Source organism: Leopardus geoffroyi, chromosome D2 (genome assembly GCF_018350155.1).
Source record: "Leopardus geoffroyi isolate Oge1 chromosome D2, O.geoffroyi_Oge1_pat1.0, whole genome shotgun sequence".
In the NCBI taxonomy this organism is placed as follows: domain Eukaryota; kingdom Metazoa; phylum Chordata; class Mammalia; order Carnivora; family Felidae; genus Leopardus; species Leopardus geoffroyi.
Genome location: NC_059334.1, coordinates 37,963,890 through 37,983,229, shown reverse-complemented (window position 1 = coordinate 37,983,229; position 19,340 = coordinate 37,963,890). Strand labels below are relative to the sequence as shown.

Genomic DNA, 19,340 nt, shown 5'->3' with positions numbered 1-19,340 from the left:
TTTTTTTTTTAACATTTATTTATTTTTGAGAGACAGAGAGACAGAACATGAGCGGGGGAAGAGGCAGAGAGGGAGGCACAGAATCCCAAGCAGACTCCAGGCTCTGAACTGTCAGCACAGGGCCTGACGTGGGGCTGGAACCCACAAACCGTGAGATCATGCCCTGAGCCGAAGTCAGACGCTTAACTGACTGAAGCCACCCAGGTGCCGCTCAGTTTCTCATTTTCAAAATGGGGATAATAGTGTCTAACCTGCAATCATGTTAATAGGATTAACCAAGACACTACCTTCAGAAAATTACCTTTATTATTAATCCTTCTGAACTTCTAGCCCTGCCTCAGACTTTCCGGGTGTGATTACAAATTATTCCTCAACTAAAACACGTGTCATTTTTGTCTTCCGACTGGGCCCCTGTGACAATTTTCTTGTCTGGATGGTGCATGAGCCATTCTCCCATTCTGCCTTGCAGACCAGAAGTTCGGTGGCCGTGTCTTTTCAGGTGAATGCACTGACTTGGGCCCAGCCTGGGTCAGTCTGGCTGAGGGATCAGAGCTGGGGTCTCTGCTAACACAATTCCAAGTCTCTGAGGTCCCAGTAGTGAACTCTGGGCTATCACATATGTTGTCATTTTGTTAAGCTAATTGAAGGAGAAGGAGATCGTTAGTCTGCACGTATGGTGTAGTGGCTGAGATATAAAGTTAGGGGTTGACTTACTGATTTTTAAGCAGCTAGTGTGGCCATTTGAGAACATATCACACCATGGGACATTATGTCTAATGGGTCCTTCTGTTCCCAGGTTGGAACCCCCTTCTCTGGGCCATTTCTCCAACTCCCTATCCGTATATGGCATGACCAGATTTAGATGTCTGAGCTACAAAATTTTGTTAGTTAGAAGCCACCGGGTGTAAGATGATAGTTTCATTAGTAGTAATAAACAGCATTTTAGGAGGAGATCCCATCTCTTTGTACATTTTGCCTATCCTGAGGCAACAAGGAGTAGAGGAAAAACATGGCTTTTAGTCTTAGAGTGAACTGGATTTAAATTTCCGTGCTGCCACTTAGGAGATGAGTGATCTTGGAAATTACTCAACCTCTCTAAGTCTTATGACATTCCTACCTTGCAGGCTTATTGTGAGGATTAAATAAGATGGTGTAAAACCGTCAGTAGAGAACACGGCCTGTAGATGCAGGAGAGAACCAAGGACTTCCTGAGGGCCAGCTGAGCCCCCTCAGTGCCTGGGAGACTGGCGAGCATTACAGTGTTCTCCTGACAGGAGCCAGCAAGGGCCCCAGGCTCCCCCAGCACTTCATGTTCAGGGACTCATGCAAGGGAGGGGCTGACAATCCAGACCTCAAGGTCAGGCGGTTTGCAAGAAGACAGAGCCTCAGGGAGTGTTTACACAGCCCCTTTGAATTCGAGACAAAGAAACCTGAGGCACAAAGATGGTAAGTGCCTTGTTAAAGGTCACCTAGCCTTTTTCTTCTGTCACCTTTTTCTCCCACAAAGACCTATGAAGAGCAGTTATTCACACACAGCCCAGGGGACTCCTAGGAGTGAGAAACTGGACAGTGCACCCGGGAAGCAGTAGCTAAAAATGCCTGTGATGAACAAGTGTCTTATGACCAGCAGAGAGACCCAGTAAACTCGGATGGTTTTCTGACATCTCAGAGCACTTGGCTTTGTCCAGCCTTCTTTTTAAGCTCCTGTGGCCTGCGTCCGTGGGCACTGTATGCCTTCCCTAGAGGTGTAGCCTGTCGTTAGCAAGTGTAATAGCTGCTGGGTAGGCTCACCTGGCATGCGTGTGGGTCCTCCTGCCCCTGTGGGCTCCCGGGGGATGGATGGGGAGGCTGTGAGGTGCGGGGACGCTCTGAACTGCAAGGGAGGGGTGTGATAATTGGAACTTCTCCAGGGTAGACACCAGTCTCACTGCCTCCTCACACCAGCTCCAGGTGGGGCCCAGGTCCTCTGCTGCCCTGTTGCCCCCACCCCTGCGTGTCGGGGCTACCCCCTCTCTGTGCTGCAGAGCAGTGCACTCCTCCTTTTCCTTTCTCTGCAGAGCTCTCGCCATGAAAATCCCAGCTGGTGGTGCCCACATTATGCTTTATTTGCCTGAGCTGCTTTAGGTAATCGGCCTAATCCCTAATACATAGGATTATCAGTACCTGAGAGAATCCCTTGCTGGGCCACACACCCAGGATGTAAAGGAGGCTGCTGGAGGGATTTCCTGTGGGCCTGTTTGGAACAAGCAGGGGTGTCTGGAGGACCGTTCCCCAATGTTTAGGCCTGAGGCAGAGGAGCCAGTAGCCTGCATGGAGGTACCGCTAGCCCCGTGGGTTTACAGATACTAAAGTTCAAGCATTTCTGGGTCTTAGGCCAAACTGTGCCCCGGAATGTCATAATCATCGCCACAAAATAAAGCATTTTTTAAAAGCTAAAATGGGCCTATGGATTTTGACTCAGTGGATTTCAAACTTTTTTTTTTCCCCACAGAAAACCACTTCATTCAGACCCAGTCTAGCACGGGACCTTACTTGGTGAAAACGGCTCAATGCAGAGATGCTTGGATTTTCACGGGGGGCCATAGCCTTGCCTCCTCTACCCTCCTTTGCTAACCTTCTAAGGTGTCTCACATATTATGCGATGCTGGGCCCCAGTGAACAGAAAACTATGGGCTTAACCCATTGCTCCCTCTCATTTCTCATTTGAGGGTTCTGCTCAGAGAGGTTGGATGACTGGCCAAGGCCACACAGCCTATTCCTGGAAAAGCTGGGGCTAGAATGCCAGCTTCCTAACTTGCAGCCTAGAGCTCTTCGCCTGCCACCATTCCTCTAGTGAGAGAGAAAGACTCTTGTGCTCAGCTGAGGGCAGCTGCATGCAGGGCTGCTGGGTCAGTTTTGAGGACAAGAGGGTGCAGGAGAGGTGGGGAGCTGCCACTGGAGAGGGGGTGAGGGTTGGGGTTCCAGGTGGATGAAAGGGATAGTTCAGGAGCAGAATCCTTCAGTATAGGCTCCGGGAAATGGGTTTCTGATGATGACCAGGGAAACGTGAAGAAGAGTGGGACTCAGAGTGAGACCCAGAGAGAGGACAGATGGAGGTTTCTGGATCCTTTCTTCCCCCACAGCCCTGTGGAAGTTGAACATCCAGGAAATAGCCTGTGGCTCAAGACTCTGGGCAGGGGGCGCAGCTATGGGACTTCGAGGGATGGGGCTGGCTCCCATCCCTGCAGTGTCCCCCAATTCCCTGTCACACCACAGAGGTGCCTCAGGCCTTGCGGGACTCCTTGAGGATTTGCCCGCTGAGGCCCTCCAAGGATGCAGAAGCACCTGAGAAGCTTTATCTCCACCTTCAGCCACATCTGCATAGGACACCTTAGTGCTTAGGAGGAAGGCTTCACGGCCTGTCAGCTGGCCATGTTCATTTCCAGTTGGATGCATTGCTCTGTGAAGGGTGATTTATGTCTCCAAGCTGGTTCCTGGCCAAGAAAGGAACCATGTTTCTCTGTCCTTGATTTCATCACCCTCTCAAGGCATGGGGACCTTGAAGAAGGGTCTCTGCGGTACCCGTGGTACCCGGAAGTGGGGTGAATCGAGTGCTCAGAGTGGTAATAAACCCTTCATGGGCACTTTGCAGTAGTCCATAACCCTTCTGCACACATCATCCCCTTCACTCCTCACGCTGTCCCTGGAAGGACGTCAGGACAGGTACTCGCCTCTTTGTGGTGTCAGACAGCCGAGTTACAATTCTGACTGTGTCTTCCTGGGCCAGCCACTCATCCCCTCCTCTGCTGCCAGTGCATTCCTGCCTGCGCCATAGAGTTACTGCAGTGGCGCTCAGCGGCAGTGGCCCGTGTTAGTGTCGTTACCCCTCGTTAGTAATACCACCCGTTCCAGATGCTCTGCGGGCCTGGAGCCGACTTCCCATTTGCTGCAGCTGTCCTTCTTCCCTCCCTCTTCCCTTCCTTCCTGAACCCTTGGCTCCTGTCTCTCACCCACATGGAGCAGGTGCTTACTCAGAGCTCACAATGCTCCACCGTTGAGGACAGGGCAGTGGACAAAAGAAATGTGAAGTGTTTCCCTTGTGGAGCTTATAGACCATAAGGGACGATCGAAGTCGGCAGGCTAGCAGTGTATAAACGCTCTGAGGAGGAATAGAGCAAGGGTGGGGGTGGTCAGGGTGGGGAGGGTGTCGTTTTCAGTAATTGCCTCTCAGTAATAAGGTGACAATGACCTGAGAATGGCGAGGGAAGCAGCCAAGGGGCTATCTAGGCCGGGGGGAGCAGCATGGAACATTCTGGAAGCACAAGGAGGCTGACTGGGCTGGAGTGAGTGAGCGAGTGGGAGACTAGGAGGGTGGTGGGAGGCGCGGACAGATTGGGTGCGTTGGACTGTGTTAGGCTGTGACTTATCCTCCCAAGTGGGACGAGGAGCCACAGGAGGGTGTCGGCACAGCCGCAACATAATCTGACTTACATTTTAAAGAGTAGTTTTCCTACCAGATGATCACCGTTTAAGCAACTTCCCAGATCTGGGATGAGGAGCCTGTGTCCAAAGAACCCAGATGAAATCAAACTCGAGACAGACATGGGCCTACTGGGGGCAGTCCCAGCAGGAGCAGGAAGGGAACTCTGGATTCCTCCCAGCAGCCGACCCCCATCCCTTCTGTAGTCACGCAGCAGGTGCGGTGCCCAGGGTGGCCTGACCTGGCTCCGCCTGACAGGTGTGGGTACAAGTGTACCTGGGGTGAGTGAGCCCGGCCAGGTGGGAGCAGGTGTGATGTGTCTCACAGGAGGGTGTGGCCAGCACAGTGGGCCACCTGGCAGGACCTGGCAATTGCAACATCCTGTTGGGGCTCAGGGAGATAATGGGGGCCCTGCCCTGCAAGATGCAGCTGGGTGGGGATCTGACAGCTGAGCCATGGGCTCTGTGAGGCCTGGCTTTGGGGTCTGGAACCCCTTTCTCCAGAGCAGCATTGCTTCCTGCCCAGGAGCAGAGAACAGTGATGCCACCATCGCCCATCCCATTCGGTGCTTTCAGAAAGTGCTATGCTCCACCTTATCAGATTGCAAGGCAGCACTCATTGCTGTTTACAGAAGAGGCTCTTAGAAATGGACTGACTTGTCCAAGGCCATCCAGAAAAACCGGACTTGGATTTGAGTATTTTGATCCTCGGAGCTCTTCCTACCACACCACAAACCCAAAGTTTGCAGTATACTGGGTCCAATTCAGGAAGGAGGAGAGACATAGAGGGGACCTAGATTTGAGGACTGGGGGGCTGTGGGGTCCTGGGATTAGATCAGGCTTGTTCTCCAGTGAGGGGCCAGGGCTGCCCCCATTGCTGGGGAAAGCCAGGCCCTTTGAAGACAAGAAAAGTTGCTTCCTACCATGGCCCCTGACTCAAAGCCTGGACCAGTCGTTTCTGCCAGTGCCAGGAACACCCGAACGCCAAGCTGCACGCTGGTGCATCAGAGGGGTGTGCTAGGGAGTGGCTGGTTCCTTTAGGCTACACTTGGGAAGAAGAATCATCTTGTCCAGGAGGCAACAAGCATGAGAGCCACAGAGCCGCTGGGGCTTCACTTTTGGCTGGGCTGGGTGGGACTGGGCATGTGGCTTCCTCTCCAGCCACCCCCCACCCCCATGTTCCCATCCGTATAGTGAGCGGGGTTGGCATCCGAAGGGATTGCCGAGGTCCCTTCTCAGGTTTCCGTCTTTGATCGTATGGTTCAGAAGCAATGCCTAAATATCCAGCAGATGTGTGCTCTGTATAGTGAGCACCAGGGGCCTGCGGTCCAGTCAGGCCCTTGGCCACAGGTTACACAGGAGAGGCTGCCTGTGTGAGCAGGCGGGAGGAAGGGACTGCCGGCCACTGTGCTCTCCAGTGTACCCCCAGACCCCTGTACCTGCACTCTTGCCCGGCAGCCCTCTTCGTCCTCCGGGCTGGGCACTGAGATTAGATGTTGTCCTGTGCTGTCTGCAGGAGGTAGTGTGGCTTGTTTTACGTAAGACTCTGGTGAAGACAGAAGGCAGGGCTGGAGGGAAGAGTGGCCTCCAAAGCAAGACTGAACTCCTTTCTCAAGGGGTTGGCTGTTGCTGGATCTGTAGCTTTCAGGACATGCTCGCAGGCCCTACCCACTCGCAGTCTCTTCAGAAAAATCTATGGTGTCCTGTCTGAGGCAAGGGTAGCTGGAGCCTGTAACTTGTGGGCTCTCTCTCTCTCTCTCTCTCTTACACACACACACACACCCAGGGGTGCACACACACAGAATGAGTGGGGATCAGGGTCAGATTGCTCCTGATGCTCAGGGAAGCCTGCCTGACCCTGCTCAGGTGTCTTCCCTGAAGGGTAGCTGGGTCCTTCTCTGCAGTGGGAAGTGGAAGGTTTGATGGATGCCCACTTTGTTCAGAACAAAGGGCTGCCTGCCCCCCCCCCCACGCCAGCAATGTCCTGGGGGCATTGGAGAGAGAATGATGTCCTGGGACCCAAGCGGCAGCCTCCTTCTGGCCCTCAGTCTCCTCATCTCCAATGGGAGGCTGATCTGAAGGAGTTCAGAATCAGAAGGGATCTAAGAATCTAAGAGGTCCCTTGGTCCAGGGCTCACTCTATGTAGGAATCCCTGCCCCTGCTGCCCTAGGGGGATGCCACACAACTCCTGATGGAACCCCTCCAGAAGTCATGCTGCCTTCCTTCCCAGGGGCCCATCGCCTCATTGAATAGTCATAGCTGTTAGAACCCACACGCGTTTATCCTCCGTTCTGTAATTATTTGTTAAGGTTCCTCTCTGGGTCAGTGTCCCCGCCTAGTGGGTTATTAGCATCCCTCTCAGGGCCACCAATCAATGAAGTGGTGCCGTTTTAGCTGAATATCCTTGAAGGCCAGTCCCATCCGTGGGTGCTGTCTGGGCAACTGTTACTGCCTGGCACCATACCACGTGCTGTGTATTGTCTGTCTCACGTAAGCTTTGCCACCACCTGGATGGGGCCAGTGTGCCTGTCCCCATTGTGTATGGAGGCGGCAAGGTTCATGAGTTACCATGCCCATGGTAGCCAGCTTGTAAGTGGCAGAACTGATCAAGTCCTCTCAAGCTCTGTGTCTTCCGCTAAGAAATACCTGATCTCAGTTACCCTGTCTGTAAAATGGGGATATTTCACCTGCCTGTTGGATTTATTATAAACCCTAAGCAAATCATAAATGGAAAGCACTAAAGTTTTAGTTGCTGGCACCCAGTTCTGGCTTGATAAATGGTGGCCAGTGACTATGATACTGGGCACTGTCCCTTCCCGTTCCTTCCCTACTGTGTGTCTCCACAAGGATACAGCCTCCTCCCTGGGCCTCTACCCTCTTTTCTCCAGAGCATGGGGCCGTACCTGCTCCCAGCAAGGAATGCTTTGGCCAAAGTAAGGTCAGAGGTGGTGGGGGCCTTTCCCCCAGGCCAAGCATGGCTAACCTGGACGGCTGGTAGTGTCTTTGCAGAGCTGCAGCATCCTCGCTGTCCTGCCACTGCCCTAGTCCTGCCTCCCACACGTGGTAATTAAGCCCACAGCATCTAGTGTAAGCAAATAATAACAAGGGCATTATCTTTCTTTAGTCTCTGTTTGTCCTTGCCTATCATAAAGTAATTAAAATGATGAATGCCTTGTAAAACAATAGTTAAGAGGGCTGGCAAAGGGCATCATGTGCAATATATGTCTTGCGCTCTGAATTATTGATGCGTTGAAACCACTGTGACTGGGGAAGACTCCCTGCCTGCCAGCCCTTCTCCCGCAGGTTCTCTCCGCCAAGGTCCCAAGGCCTGCGGGGTGGCTGTGGGCCCTGAGCCTCCAGGGCTGAGGAGCAACCTGTGGCCATGGACCAGCTTTGACACATTGCCGGGGGGCGCTGCTCAGAGGGAGATGCAGGAACCTCTGATTGGAGGGCTTTGCCCTGTCCCGACCTCTCCCTTGTCCACCCACCTTCTCCAGTTCTGAAAGAAGCAGGTGGTTCTGTCCTGGGTGAAGGGGGAGGCTGGGGAAGATCCATGTCCCATTTTAGATCAGGGCAGGGATGATTAAGCCATGCCGGCACGATTAGGAACAGTGGTTCTCCAAGTGGGGTTCCCAGAGTGAGGTGCCAGACTGGCAGCATGAGTGTTCTCTGGGAACTTTTTAGAAATGCAGGTTCTGGCGTGGGGCCCAGCACTCTGTTTTAACAAGGCCTCCAGGTGGTTCTGATGCCCACTTGAACTTGAGAAGCACTGCTTTAGAGTGTCGTGGCTCAAGGAGAGGCGGGAGGTGGTAGGACTAATGAACTGAAAGTGTGTTGTGTGCATCTATGGGGCAGGCCCTCTTGTCCCCATCTTACGGGGGGTGGCGGGGGGGGGGGTCCCATGTGCAGGAGAGCTGAAACTACACTGTCAGTTACTAAGGCTTTTAGTGAGGGCCCCTGGGTCAGGACCATTGTCATTTCCAGAACACCCACTTGTGCAGAATTTCCACATAGTCAAGACACAGGGTCCTAACAGGCCACTGAGATTGGCTCAGGCAGCAGACTCCACAGATGTCAGTAGGTGGCCCCAAATGTACCCACCCTGTGACTCCCTTACCACAGCCTCCTCTTAGACGATTCTAGCTTCCTGGGGCCAAATATACTTGGAAATGCAACATGAGCACCCAGTGGTACTGATGCTTCTTCCGGCTTCCCGCTTCCCTGAGCCACGGGAGGCCGGAAGGGGAGAACCCTGTGTCAGGAGCAGCTTCCTGCCTGCCTGCAAGTCCCCAAGAGGATGAGTCATCCCATGCCTCTCAGCTCTCCTCTCCTCACTCGCCCGATCCCCACTCACTGCAGACAAAGGTTTTCACCTCTGCCTTGGTTTCTCTCCTGTGCTCCAACTCACAATGTCCCCAGGGTCTGTTTGCCTTCAAGATTAATTCCGTTTTTAAATTTTATAAAAGTTTATTTATTTATTTATTTATTTATTTATTTATTTATTTAGAGAGCGGGCAGTGGGGATGGGCAGAGAGAGGAAGAGAGAGGGAGAGAGAAAGAATCCCAAATGCATGGAGCCCGATTCAGGCTCAAACTCACGTTCTGTGAGATCGATCATAACGTGAGCCAAAATCAAGAGTCAGAGGCTTAACCAACTGAGCCACCCAGGCGCCTCTTGAAAATTAATTCAAAGGTTTTAAATGGTGAATATAATTTGCTGGTATCTTTTTATACATCTGTACCTGCAGAAATGATATCAGTGGGTATTTGAGCAGGGGGGCCCATTTAAATTTAAATTTAAAGTTTATATAACGAATGTGTTTAGTATAACCATGTGCCATATAAAAAATATGTTGTCTATCTGAAATTCAAATTTCTCTAGGTGTCCTGTATTTTGTTTGGTAGTCCTAAGCACATTGAAGGGCTGGCTCTTATAACCCTTTTTATTTATTCATTCATGTTTATAGAGCCACCTATATGCAAGGCACACTTTTAGGCACTCAGGGTACAGCATTTGGTAGGGGAGGCAGACTGTAAGTAAAAAATAAAACTGAAAGGTGGTGCTGTTGGAAGGAAGGTTGGAATTAAAATTTTTTTAAATGTTTATTTATTTTTGAAGGAGAGAGGGAGAGGGAGAGGGAGGGAGAGAGAGAGAGAGAGAGAGACAGAGTGCTAGTGGGGGAGGGGCAGAGAGAGAGAGAGAGAGAGAATCTGAAGCAGGCTCTAGGCTCTGAGCTATCAGCACAGAGCCTGATGCAGGGCTCAAACCCACCAGCTGTGAGATCATGACCTGAGCCGAAGTTAGATGCTTAACAGACTGAGCCACCAGGTGCCCCCATAGGGTTGGAATTTTCAAAGGTTGCCAGAGAAGATTTCACTGAAAGGTGGTATTTGAGCAAAGACCTGAGGGAAGTGAGGGAGTAAGCCGTGACCTTCTGTGGGAGAAGAGTGTTTTAGGCAAAGGCACATTGTGTACAAAAGTGTGCAGTTTAGGGCCCCATGTGGGGCTCGGTTATCTGAAGAGGTCAGCCTTGTTTCCTCAAGCATGTTTTTAGCCATGAAGGGAGATTCATTCTCTTTTGTAATTAAAAAGGTCTGCGGGCACCTGGGTGGCTCAGTCAGTTGAGCGTCCGACTTTGGCTTAGGTCATGATCTCGAGTTTTGTGAGTTCGAGCTCCACATCAGGCTCACTGCTGTCAGTGAGGAGCCTGCTTTGGGTCCTCTGTCCCCCCCTCTCTCTGCCTTTCCCCCACTTGTGCTCTCTCAGAAATAAATAAAACATTTTAAAAAGTTATTGAAAAAGGTCTTATGTGGATTTCAGACACAGCTGGATTCAGGTGTTCAAATGATGACACCAGTATTCTGTCACTTCTAGGTTCCTCTGTGGTGGCTTCATTCTCAGGGAAGGGTCGCCTTTCCTGTTCTTTCCAGCAAAAGTCCCAGGCTTGAATCGTATTGGGTTGGCATGGGTCATGTGACCATCACTGGCTCAATCTCTGTTTCCTGAGGGATGGAATGGAGTCTCCATTCCTGGGACAAGCGTGGGCCGTCAGTTCCTTTTGAACTATATGGATCGAGATGAGCAAATGGAGATTTCCTTCAGAAAGACAGGGTGCTCCTGTGACGATGGTATGAATGGTGGGCGGCATACCAACCTCGCCTCCTTGTAGTCACTCCATGACCCTAGACAGGATGCTCTCCCTACTGAACTTAGTGGTTGTTTTCTTTAAAGGGGAAAGAGAGTAATTTCATTCTTCTTTCTTTCACAAAGATATTTTAAAAGGAAATAAAGAAAAGATTCTTTTAAAAAAGATTAAAAAGAAAACCAAAGCCATAGTCTATCCCACCTCCTCGCCTCTTGTACCTTCAAGCCGGCATCCACGTCAGCCAGGACCTTTCCAACTTTGATTCTTTTGGGTAGGTTGTGTTTACTAAATCCAGTTGGTTCCTGTTCTCAACTCTGTTCTCTCTGTTGCCAGGAGGCCCAGAAGATTAACAATGGCTCGAGCCAGGCGGATGGCACTCTCAAGCCAGTGGACGAAAAAGAGGAGGCAGTGGCAGCCGAGGTCGGCTGGATGACCTCTGTGAAGGACTGGGCGGGGGTGATGATATCTGCCCAGACACTGACTGGCAGAGTCCTGGTGAGTCCCCAACACCTTCCTCCTCAGGGAGGCCTGCTGTCTGGTCCATGATCCTACCATGTTTCCCAAGTCTTCTCTAAGCTACCCATTATTGGGGAATGGGGGTGAACAGCGAGTCATGGAGTAGAGGCTGGTTCTCTGTGCATGTAAGCCAGAGGTATGAGGGAGGATCTGTAGAGTGGGCCAGCACCTGGGGTGAAGGGGGTATGTTGGGGAGGATGTAGGGCATTTCCTCTGCCAGCAGAGTGTGTGCATGCACACTCACACAAGTGTGCACACATACACCATGTGCACACACACATACATACACACACACACACATACACACCTTGATAATCCTGGAGAGGAGAAGGGAGTCAAAGAAATTTGTGCTCAAAATTCCACAGAGAACCCATAAATGATAAATGCCAGGATCCATAGAGTTCTCGGCATGTGCCCATTGGCTCTGTCGGGTCTGCTCTGGGTCAGAAGTTTCCCTGAGAAGGATGCTGCATTCCAAATGATTTCTTATTACGATTCTGGAAGCTGTTTTGGAAGGCTGCCCTTCCTGGGCCTGAAGCTGGGGCTTGGTCAAGACTAATTTGACTCAAAGAATGAATGGGAGTGTCCTGACAGCTAGGTGAACCAAAGATAAGGCAGGGCCATTGGAAAATAGGTGCCACACCCAAGGTGTTTCAGGGTGAGAGCTTGGTGAGGAGGTGACGATAGATGTGGGGAGATGGTAGAAGTTTCACCCGTCAGAATCCTTCTTGGGGACAACTCTACGTCATGTTTGGGATGACTATGCCACAAACCGCTTGAGGGAGGGACTATGACACTGAATGTCATGCTCGCATCACAAAGGTGGTGGCCAAACAGCCGTCAAGGAGGACAGGGTTCTGTTAACTGAGGGAGCTTTTGGGAGCAGAGCTTTCTGGAAAGTCCAGAAGCTGTGGTTGATGTTGATTGCTGGCACCATAGAAATGGGAGAGGTTTCAAGCTGTGGTTCTGGAGAGGAGGAGAGGGAAACTGAGGAGGCCAGATGCTGCATGGAGGAGGACCTCCCGGGTCGGTGGGACCCAGGAGAGACCGGGTGGCACGGAGCGTCTAATGTGAGATTGTAGGTCGCTTGCCGCAGGCTCTGCTCCGTTACCAGCCTCCTCACCTCCCTGCACAGTCTTCTTCAGCAAAGGCTCCATTGCTGTTTCGTGCTTGTGTATGAGTGGATTCTGTGTGGGAAGCTGACGGAGGGTGAGTTCTGGGTCTGGGCATTCATGGGGAAAGAAATGCAGGCAGTGCATGCTATACCTGTGGTGGTGATGGTGGGTGAGGAACAGCAGACAATTTGGTTGCACAAATGTGACGCCTGTCGCTTCTGCATGGCCACTGTCGACAGCTCTAATTTTCTCCATCGGCATCAGCTGAGAGTTACCAGAATGACTTGGCTAGGCGTTTTTTGCGGCCCTGTGGAAAACAAGGAATGATCTACTTCCATTGCACCGTGGATGGAAGTTATTGACGGAATGTATGGAGGAGAAATGCTGAGTACGAGCATCGTGTGGGTGTGCGTAGGGGGCGCTGAGTGTGGGGACACAGGGGCCATCAAGAAAGCCTCGTGGTGCTTCACCGGGTGGAGCCTTTGAGCTAAAATTTCCATTTCAAGATGAACTGAGCACATGTTTGATGACAGAGAAGATATCCGAGATGGAAGCATCCCTGAGCTTGAAAATAAGAAAGGGACCACTTAGTGGGCCAGAAGCGGAGAAGAATACGTAAATAATACATAATAAAACAGAGAACGTTTGAGATGAGCATTGAACTGTGAGCTCGCATCATGAATGTCTACACAGTAGAGGGGGTCATCCCAGAGTGAGGGAACAGTGGCAGCAGAGAAAGGGCGCAGAGCGTGGAGGGAGAGAGGCCCAGGCGGCGAACAAGGAGGCACCTGAGGGGATAGAAGACCCGGAAGATGGGCTGGTGGCAGCTTGTCAGATCTTCAAATGCCCAGCCAAAGAATGCGGACTGAATTTTGTAGGAAAAGGAGATTTTGAGGGAGGGGCATCACGATTGGTGGTTGTGCCGAGAGAAACACAAGGAGACAAAGTAGGGAGCAGATTGGTGAGGCGGGAGCGCGACGTGCTAGGATCCGTCAGGACAGTGAGCTACCCCGCTGGGACAGGCCGTGAGCAGATGACCACAGGGGACCCGCCGCAGCCAGGCCTGAATGAGCACCACACGGTGCAGGCAGGTGGGTGGATGTGGGTGGTGCTAGGGAAGCAGAACTAAGAGGCCAAGGGCACCAGTAGCCATGTTGATGCTACCGCTCATGGTAACGTTATCAAGAGCCTCCCGTGAGCCAGGCACTGTGTGCGGCGCTATGCATTACGATCAGGTTGAAGGGCCAGGGCCATGTTGTATTTGTTCCGTCTCTCCCATTGTGCTGTTGTGTTGTCGGGGTTCGTTACAAGGAAGCAAGCAAGCGGGTCTTATCGATGAATTTGTCTCCAGTTTGCAGTTGAGGAACCTAAAGCATAGGAAGGGCAGTAACTCGCCGAAGAGCATGCAGCCTTGAGTGACACAGCCAGGCTCGTACCTGCAGGCCTCTGGACTCCCCGTCTAGTGCTCTTTCTGTGTCATTACTTCCCAGGCGAAGATAATGCCTCTTCTTTTTCTAAGCCACTGTCAGCTGTCGCTTTGGCTGTGACATTTTGACATTACTGTCTGAGCCAGTTAGATCCTGAGGCTGTTTGGCCTGATTCTCTTAACATTTGCATGGACAAGCACAGTCTGCCTATGCCTCTTTGCCCCTGATGCCAGCTGCCCTCTGAAGGTCTCCTTGGAGAAAATCCTGCCTGGGCTGTTCTGGCTCCATCATAGCAGGCCTGGTCCTGCTGCACAAAGAGAGCAGGCATCTTGGTGCCTTCGGAACAGGCCTCTCCTTGAGGAGAAGGCGGGTGTCTGCTCTGAGTAGGGAGCGGATTTCACATAGAAGTTTCAGTGCGCACGAGAAAGCATCTCTGTCTGTTCCGAACCCAAAGCTGTGTTTGTCTTGAGCTGTCCAAATGTTTATCCCTGCAACAATGGGATTAAAGCAAGACTAGACACCCAGCTGTTCAGAGTTTCCCTATTTAATGTTTAATTTTTTTTGCCACCTGGCACAGGAGCTTGGCTGCCACACCTGGGCCCCTTTCTTACCTGTCTCATTGTCACAGGTGAGAGTCTCAAAGCTAGGCATTTGTGGGTAAGGCCCAGGTTGGGGAAGATTCTCCAGACGACCCCAGCACATCTATTAACTCACCTGCTGTCTGAGATCTCTCAGACAAGCACACCATTCATTCAGTGAGTGCTTATTTCTGACCTGCCCCAGACACTATTCCAGGCCCTGGGCATAGGGGATGAGTAACAGAGATCTAGGGGGTGAACTATTTGTATCGATAGACTAGATATAAAGTTGTTGAGCTCAGTGTGAATAAGAATAAATGATAGTCACCACTCCCCAATGCTTTTTATGGTTCACACCTGGAGCTTCAGCATTGGGGCTCGGAATAGCCTGCCTGGTTCTCCTGCCATGGTAGTCAGGCTTAGCTTCATAAAAATAGCAAGACTGGACAGAGTCTTGGAGCACATGGCTGAGGGGTTCTGCATCAAAGTGGACACCAGGCTGGCAAGGGTTACTGCTTCCTTTATCTTTCAAATTTTTTTTAAATGTTTATTTTTGAGAGAGAGACAGAGACAGAGACAGAGAGCAAGCAAGGGAGGGGCAGAGGGAGAGGGAGACACAGAATCCAAAGCAGGCTCCAGGCTCTGAGCTGTCAGCACAGAGCCCAACGCGGGGCTCAAACTCACCAACTGTGAGATCATGACCTGAGCCAAAGTTGGACGCTTAACCGACTGAGCCACCCAAGTGCCTCTCCTTTATCTTTTTTAAAAATTAAAAATATTTATTATTTTCTGGCTATAAAAAGGATGCATGCTTATTTCAGAACTGGGGAGTATATTGGAAGAATTGGTGACAAAGTCCACTTTGGGACTTGGGGTTGGCCCACACTGAGGGACATTTCAGGGGCAGTAAATGCCATGGAGATAACTCCTAGCTGTTTGGGCATTGCTGGGACTTTGTTCACTCCATGTCATGTTTTCCCTTGTATGCTCAGACTCCGGGGATAAGTGGTTCTCTGTGCCAGGGATTGCTGTGGTCTTCCTGCGGACCTTCAGTGAACACGAAGTTGGGAAAGGGATGATGGCCCTCTCCTTGTAGTGGCTGCTGCGAGCCACGTTCGTGGCCCACTGAAAACACACAGCATCTCAGGATTTACATTCCACGTGTTCACATCCCCTGGACTTCACGTCTGTGTCTCTTTGCTCATTTCCCCTTTGTCCTGATTTCCTTATTCTCTCCTATTCAGACTTTACATGTATGTGGCTATGTACTCCATTACAGTTTTGTGAGCTAAATGAAATCTAAGAATAAGGCAGTATATTGAAGTAAAGAGGGCAAGAAACAGAGTAGGCTTTTGTATTGTTTGGTTGTACTTTATAAAATCATTAGCAAAAATCAATATTAGAGACAGTCTACTTCAGGGTTGGTAAGGTGTTCAGTCAAGGGCCAGATAGTAAAGATTTTAGGCTTTGCAGACCATAGGGACTCTGTCCCAGCTACTCAACTCTGCCATTGTAATTTGAAAGCAGCTATGGACAATACATGAGTGTGACTGTGTTCCAATGAAACTTTACAAAAACAGGCGGTGGGCCAGATCCTTTTTCATAGTCACAGGTTTCCGATCATGGTCTATTCAATTCCTTATTTAATAAATAAAGAAATTGAAAGGCAGAAATTGGAAGAACTTCCTTAGGAAGGAATTTTCTAAGGTAATACTGCACAGGAGTGACAGTCCCAGAGAACCCATTTGTAATGAGAAAAGTTACAGACACACAGATACACCCATGGCTAAATGTGGACACACACATACACTCACCCCACCTCTGTTAAACATCTTGTTTCCGAATATTCATATTAATTTCTACGTTGATCTCAGAGAGGCTATCTCCCTAAGAAAAAACTATGCGTCATGGCCAAGCATGGCCTCACCTCTAGGTGTGAGTCGTAGTATCTACGTTGCCTGCACCGGACCTCAGTCCCTTTACACGGTCACTGCTTTGTGCTTCTCTTTAAAGACTACTTTTGCCCATACAATCATCAGCTCCTTGAGCAAAGATAGAACTCTTAGAATTCACTCTGTTTGGCTATTTTCCCCCTATTTCCCATGCCACTACATTTAAATATTCCTCCGGGAAACGTGTAAATCGAACCCATGAACTGAGAAGATAGGCTATACTTGTTTTACCGTCTTTGGGATGATTTATTGAAGAAAGAGAAAGAAAAACACCAGTCTTTTCCTTTATCTTCCCCCAAACATCGCATGTGTGGCATTTTACATTAACATTATATACGTAGGCTGGGCCGTCCATCTTTATCTCCTAGAGCCCAAAAGAAAATATGTCTCAACTACATCTTTCAAATAGAAATAATCCTATTGGCTTAATAGAGTTAAATAGACACGTTCTCTGCGGTGCCATTTGCACATGAAATTGGACTAGTTGAACAAAATGGGGGTGCGCATGGGCATACGCTTAATCGAATATGTGACATTTATTGCCTTCATTTCTCCCTTTAGGTGACTCACAGTGCTGCTGACACATCTCATCAGCATCCTCTCCTTTTCCGTTGCAGGGCTGCCTGGTGGCAAATTCACGCACAGCTCACATTTCCATCTCTGTCTTCCTCTCATTCATGCCCCCTCCCCCTTTTTATTGCATTTTAAGCAAATCTGCATAAAATTTTTCTATCATCTACAAATGTCCTATGTGGTGGAAAGACCTGAGGTGTCATGGGCCTGCATTCTTAGTAAGAATGTTCTCATAGTAAATAGATAGACCCCACTGTCTGTACACTTGGAGGTAATTTGGGATTTTGTTTGAGGTTTTTTTTTTTTTTTTTTTTTTTAAACTCCCCTAAGTGAGGCTTCTTTTAAAGGAAATGCATGGCAGTCCCTCTTTGGGACTTAATAATGGCTCTTCATTTTATCCTGTGCAAAGAGTTTATATTTTGGATATGAATCAATAAGTCAAGGAAGGTGTGCTTTCTTTATATCATTAAACATGAAATGTTGTCTTCACCTGTTGAAAGATGCACTGGCTTGCACTAGATTTGTTGCTGGTGACGCCGCACAATTGGGTGAGAAAACGTGAGTCACAGAAGTCACTGAATCCAACAGGCACTCATGATAGGTGGTGAGCTGCCTGTCACCGGAGATGTTCAAAGAGAGGCAGGATCACATTTGGTGCCGTTTGTGACAGTTGGTCGGACTTCATCCTCAGTGCTTTAATTAGGTTCTACAGAAAACTGGATCTAGGAGATGCTCTAGGATAAAAATGGTTCCCTGGAACTTGGACAGACTTCATTGCTCTCCCCTTCGTGAGATTGTCAATGCATAGCAACGTGTAAAGCTCAAAGAAGTCCTGCAGTAGGAAGGCAGACTTTGCTTTGCCCAGCGTTTCCCTTTCCTGTTTCACCAGGGAACCCTTTCCTCGTGAAACACCTGTAAGGCATCATAAAGAACGCACTTTGGGAACCACTTAAATAGCCCAGGGATTGGCAAACTACAACCCATGGGCCAAATCTAGCTCACTGCCTGTTTTGTACGGCTCACAAGCTAAGGGTGGTTTTTACATTTTTAATGGTGTTTTAAAAAATCAAGAGAAGAATATTTTGTGACATGTGGAATTATATGAAATTCAAATTTCAGTGTTCATAAACAAAGCTTTATTGGGACACAGCCATGCTCACTCATTTACATATTGTCTGTGGCTGCTTTTGCAATGTGCTGCAACGGCGGAATTGAGTAGTATCCACAGAGTCCAAAATACCCGCCAGCCTAAAATAGTTACTGTCTGGCCCTGTACAGAAAAAGCTTGCCAGTCCCTGAACTAGATCATTAAGTTCTCCTCTGCTCCAGGACTGTCTCCAAGTAGTCAGCGAGACTTGCCCTATGGTTCCTCAGAGCACAACGGTTAAGGGGTACCATCTAGCCCCTCAGGGAGACATTTATTTCACAGTCTAAACCAAATGATGTGGTAGAGATGGGGAGACGGAGGCCAGAGCCAGGTGGGCCTCAAAGCTCTACAGCAGGTTCCCAGCTGGCTCAGTTTATGGATTTCCCCTTCCCAAGGCCAGTGGGGCGTGTCTGGGAATTCTGTGGCAGGGTCACTCCCTGTAACTCCACCTGCCTGCATCCCCTGCAGTCGAGCCCACCCCAGGCCCTGCCCAGCAGCCCAGAGTCCGGTTCCTACCATGCAGGACACCCCCAGTTCTGGCCTGCGGGCCAGGTGCCTCGGCCACACTACACTGGCTGCTCGTATGCACTGCTGGTCTGCGGGCCACGTGATCTGTGAGCCGGCCTCTCCAGCGCATTCTGTAAGGAGCAGCTGTTAATTTTACTAGCTGGTGTGTTGGCTCCTCTGGCCTCCCCTGTGAAAATGAAGGAGAGTTTCAGAAGTGAATCCTCAGACGGCTCTGGGAAGAGGAAGAGCCTTCTGGCCCAGGAGCAGCCTGCTTCGTCCTGGCTGTTTATCTCTGACTCCCAGGGGCCTCTGGGCTCGGTGGGAAGCACTTCTGCCCCACTGCCTCTCTCCTCTGGAGTTTCCTGGGGGGAGTGGGTACCCATGTAGTCCTCCCGCATTATCTGTCCATTCCCTCATCTGTATCCCTTCATCCGTCTGTCCTGTCCACGACCTCTATTGGTGTTCCCAAGCACATGGGATTGAATGCAGCACAAAGTGGGTGTCTGGTGAACAAGGCAGGGCACTGCAGGACTTTCCCTTGCTGGTCACCCTTGCTTCTGCTCTTTCTGTTTCAGCCTCTGTGTGTGGGCTGGGAGACAGGAGCCCCGCCCCTTTGCTAAGCCAGCATTATCTGACCTGGGGCTCCTACTCTCTTTTGATCTCCATCTGGCTTTTTATGTCTTTTTCTCATTTGATTGGAACCAACAAGGAGGACATGTAGAGCACTCAGCATCCCCAGCATTTCCACCTCCTGCTTTCCTCCCTTCCTGGGACATGCATCCTCAGGAAAGGATGCTGAGGGCTGTTGTGCGTGGTAGGAACCCAGCCTCTGCGGCCATTCTACTGAGTCCCAGATCTGCCACTCCCTAGGGCTTTTACCCTGGGCTGGTTGCTTCCATTTTGGTGCCTCAGTTTCCTTA

The 19,340-nt window shown here is 50.3% G+C and overlaps 1 protein-coding gene across 43 annotated transcripts in view; it reads left to right on the top strand.

Annotated features, from left to right (window-relative positions):
- KCNMA1 (potassium calcium-activated channel subfamily M alpha 1) overlaps positions 1–19,340 on the top strand; it is a 729,677-nt gene that overhangs the window by 210,442 nt on the left and 499,895 nt on the right. For 40 of the 43 annotated variants that reach the window (XM_045437744.1, XM_045437747.1, XM_045437746.1 and 37 more), the window contains exon 2: positions 10,939–11,100. The exons of the other annotated variants lie outside the window; for them this stretch is intronic. In XM_045437744.1, the coding sequence (XP_045293700.1) occupies positions 10,939–11,100 (162 nt within the window). The remainder of the gene's footprint in view (positions 1–10,938; positions 11,101–19,340) is intronic. 43 annotated transcript variants of the gene reach the window in all.